The sequence below is a fragment of the Montipora foliosa genome, chromosome 5 (genome assembly GCF_036669935.1).
Source record: "Montipora foliosa isolate CH-2021 chromosome 5, ASM3666993v2, whole genome shotgun sequence".
NCBI lineage: Eukaryota > Metazoa > Cnidaria > Anthozoa > Scleractinia > Acroporidae > Montipora > Montipora foliosa.
In genome coordinates this window covers 46,320,351-46,324,924 of record NC_090873.1, presented here as the reverse complement: position 1 = coordinate 46,324,924, position 4,574 = coordinate 46,320,351, and the positions used below count along the sequence as shown (strand labels likewise).

The 4,574-nt window shown below is 42.2% G+C and overlaps 1 protein-coding gene across 1 annotated transcript in view; it reads left to right on the top strand.

Annotated features, from left to right (window-relative positions):
* Positions 1-2,880, top strand: part of LOC138004446 (uncharacterized) — a 14,851-nt gene extending 11,971 nt beyond the window's left edge. The window contains exon 8 of the mRNA XM_068850959.1: positions 1-2,880. This exon is cut by the window's left edge and continues 81 nt beyond it. Coding sequence (XP_068707060.1) covers positions 1-1,528 — 1,528 coding nt within the window. The 3' untranslated portion in view covers positions 1,529-2,880.
* Positions 2,881-4,574: the final 1,694 nt, after the last annotated feature.

Genomic DNA, 4,574 nt, shown 5'->3' with positions numbered 1-4,574 from the left:
TGAATGGTACTGTGACGTTTGTGGCAACACCCTGAATTATTCCAGTACGCGGAAAAGACCGGTTGTGGGCGACCGTTCCATGGATCCCTTCTTCAATGACACTGGTGGAAGCTCTTCGGACGAAGACTCTTATGTCAATGTATGCGGAGTATCAGATGATGATTTGCCTCTTGCAGCTATCCTCAAGAAGCGGAAGGGGACGATGAAGCCTAAAAGCAGCACAGAAGAGCACCCATTTCTAGGGGAACCAGTGCCAATGAGAGAAAGACATATAGAAACCTTGCAGCAAAAAACCGCTACTGAGGACCACAAAAGAGATACGTCGTCTCCGAAGAAGGGGCAAGGAGAAGCATTATCTCACAGTGAAAGCGAGGAAGAAGATTCAGGTCCTCCTATGAGGAAGCGGCGGCGGCTTTCTGGCACCCCTGGGGAAGGAAGGACAGGTCCTCTAAAACAAAAACAAACTACTTGCTCCGATTCTGAAAACACTTCGTGCTCACTAAATGGATTAGTAATGGAGTCTTCAGGAATGACACCTTCTCTGCTATTTGCAATTTCGAAATCTGTTACGGAGGGTTTGCTAAGTGATGATGATGCAACTGTAGAAGAAAAAACCTCGAGCATGGCAGTTACTCCAAAGGTAGAAGACGTAGAAGATTGTGCGACAGCAAGAGTTGACCCTATTGATGAAGTGATTTTAATAAAGGACACAGATTCAGAGAGTGTATCAGATCAGAGTGAGGGACTTTTAGAGTTAGATGCTGATGTATTTCAAGGAAAGCAAATGAAAAAAGATAGCTCAAACTCCAAACAGTCGGTTGAAGATGTAATATCGAGAAGTCCATTTAAGAGGAGACGATATCATCGGGTAAGAAGATTGAAGCGCGTCACTGCCGCGCGAGTTAAAGCAGATTCAAGTACAAATGTGGCTTCTGTTAAAGTTGAGAGAGAATCACCATCAGAACAAGATTGGTTGAATTTAAAAACGGAACAAGTAGACAATGAAACTGATGATGATTCCTGTCTCATTACAAAAGTTGTAAAACCACCTTGTCCCCATGGCAACGACAAGTTTTTTGGTAAGTGCATTTTAAGATGCTGCAATCCAAGGTTGTTTGGTGTTCCAGATGTCATGACAACAACGAACTCCATACAAACCAACCACAAGTGCGAGGATTTACAAATTACCACAGTCACGTGTAGAAGCAGCGTCCGTCATAATCATATCCATTCATGTAAAGTGCATGATCAAGGGAGGACCGAAACCGTTGAAACCAAAGAATTTTGCAGTACAGGAATTAACACTTTGCCTTTCAAACTGTTTCCCAGGAAGGATTCCCCTTCCGAAGAAAGTACAATCCCAGATACACAATGCCCAGCTGAAAATGGACCCGTTTCCACCTGTAGTCAAACGAAACTGCCGAAGTTGTGCAAGAGAAAGAAAGGCAGCTATTTGGAGAGATCTCTAAAACATTTCTTCACCCTTCATGATAATCATGACCCCGTCAGCCACAAATGCATGAGATGACCACTCTGACGATTTCATGAGAATGCGAGGCTGTCATTTGTCCACTGGTTATATGGAACGTTATTCTTTCTTAGAGACTTAAGCTTAGACATTTCTTTCAGAGTTAAGCTTGTCACTAATTTAGACCCAACTCTGAAAACTTTTTATTTTATTTAAACGCATTGAAATACAAATGCGAATATAGCAACTATACACAGGTCTGTAAACACCTATATACTACGTACGCACTAATATAATCGATGTACTATTCAATTATTTGCTTACATTTTAAAATATATGTAAATATAGATATCACAACCGCTTTAAACGAGACGCGAGACAATACGTATTCCTTGGGAACAGTCTTAAGACGGATAAAAAGTCACCTAAATAACACTACTTCTTCTTGAACTAGCCCTTATCTTTACTCTAAACTGCTTTATCCTTTAATTTTATTGTTATCTTAAATCCTTGAATTTCTATACTGTTATTTTATTTCTTCTGCAGTCCCTCAAGTGCAATTTTCCAATAACAACGGTAAAATAGTCAAGGATTTAAAAAAGGCATTGTGAGGAAATTAGTCGTATCACAACTTCTTGATTAAATCTTGTCCTCCGTGAATTCGATTCGATTCGAAACCAGACCAAAAGGACTTGTAGTGAAGGCTAAGGTAGAGAAGATGGGTGATGTCTCGGATGCAACCTCGCAAAAACTACCTGAACGTTTTTTATAAATCCAATTCTTTATAATTTAGAATTCGGATAAAGGAAAAAGACAGTACATATTTCGTACTGAAGAGCCTTCACGTAAGATTGCATGGCTACGGAGTGAGAAAGCATGAATAGATGCTTCAAATTATCTTGTTGAGAAATTAAATTCACATGATAATATGTCAATAGGATTGGGAGTTTGTACTTGGTACTGATGAGTAGCCTGCAGAAGGCCTTGGGCTTCTTGGGCTTCTTCATTGTTTTATCAAGCGGGGAATGGTTATTAGCATATTTCCAGCGGCATTCGATTTAAGATGACAAGGTATAGAATGCCGTAGACCAGCCCATATTTTAGAAAAAGTTTTAGATGCTCTATTTCTAGTAAGCTAGAATGATTCTTCATTGAGGATTAAATCGTGCCTCCTTAATGTATATTATACCCGATTTAAAGTTGTTTTTATAATAAACAGGGTTATGGCTCGATACATACTTTTTTTTAATGTTCCAAATGATAGTTCCAGTCACTCGCTATTGAAAAACTACTCTTAAATTGCATCTACATGTACCTCATGAAACCTCAAAGTAGAATGGGGAAAAGCATAGTTTCGAATATCCTAATGGCAGAGTGTATTATGGGGCATTCGAAAATAAAGAATGGCGTCTCCAAGTCTGTCCGTTTTCTAGCTGAACTTTAAAGGAATGCAGGTTTGCTTCACTCTGGTACCAGATTGCCACTTCCAACCAGATAAATGGTCACGAGCAAGAACACTGTCACTTGGAGCTATCACCCTGGACTTGGCGTTCTTGTCGTGCTGTGGCTTCATTTTGTCCTGCTGACTGGCCACACGCGGATACCAATGTCGGGTGTTACGAGAGACAGTCAAGTGCGCCGTAAGAAAAGCTTTGCAGGAGAGGAACCGGTGGTGGCATAACGATACCCTGTAGGACAGGAGTAATTTCTGAATCTGTCGCTGTATGGAGCTTGATGGATCATTGGTTGATGAATCCATTCCGTACTTAAACGTCTGTATGAACCTAGCGCCAACCTGTTTGATGAAGGATGGTAAGGCAAAACGAGAAATCGATCTATGAATGCTGTTTTTGTGGCAGGAATTCTTCATTCTCGGCAGATTGAAATAGCAGTCCATTGTCGCTGACAATTTGACCTGCAAGACCATATAGTGAAAAAATGTTGCTCATGGCCTTGGATGGTTGATTCAGCAATTGTTGTCTTCATCGGACCAATCACTTCAGGCCATTTGGAATGGGCATCAACCATGAGATAGCGCATTCACTGATAAGTGGCGAACTCTACGTGTAGGAGTTGCCATGGAGCAGTTGGTCAGAACCATCATAACAGTGGCGAGGCTGGAGGAGCCTTGCAGGTCTTTTGGCGAGGTTGATATTCTCGAGCGAGGTGTTCAATGTCCTGATCTAATCAAGGCCACCAAACATGACTGTGCGCCTTCCTGGTGTTGCCTTCATGTGTGCAATACCAGGATGGGCTTCATGTAATTCAATAAGATTGGCTGTCTCAGAGGTGGTATGACAGTTCTATAGAAAGCTCATGCTCATGCAAGTATGGCTTGCGCTCGGGGTCAACACAGGAATGGACAGGCCAACCATTCTGTGTAAGTCATTATGCCTTGGCTAATGTGGGGTTTCTGGAAGTTTCCTTGGCGATCGCTGTGGCAGTGATTGGGTGCCACAGTTTTACGTGCTGAGAGGTCGCATGGAAGATTCCCTCTTCGACACTTGTGTCTTTCTTGCAATGAAGTGAGAGTCTAGAGAGGGCGTCGGCACTTGTTACCTCAGCATATGACTTGAACTCAGTTTCGTAGTGCAATTGCGTAGAGTAGAGAAGCCTAAAAAATTCAGGACTTCAACGGGGTTTGAACTCGTGACCTCGCGATACCGGTGCAGTTCATATATGTTCATACATGATCCATCTCATATATCATTTCATCATTCATACGCGATATGTCGATCATTACCTTTTGGGAAGCGGTGTAGTATGACTGCCCCAATTCCGTATTGGCTTGCATCGCTCTCAAGAATCCTTGGCTTCTGCACTCTGAGGGGACCACTTGAATTCTTGGTTTTTTTTAGATGGAACTCAAGTTGCGAATAGACTTGCGAAGGAAGTTAATCATTCCAAGGAAGGCCCTTAACTGAGTAGGGTTCTCAGGGCGTGGTGCCTGGTTGATGGCTTTCACCTTTTCTGCTGTTAGGGAGATACCATCGGCAGAAATGGTGCAGACCGTCGTGGTCTTTGATGGTGAAGGACACACTAAGTTCGTGATGTGTTCCATATCATCCTTGCCAGTGATAGGGATATCTTGAATGGCTTGCGACGT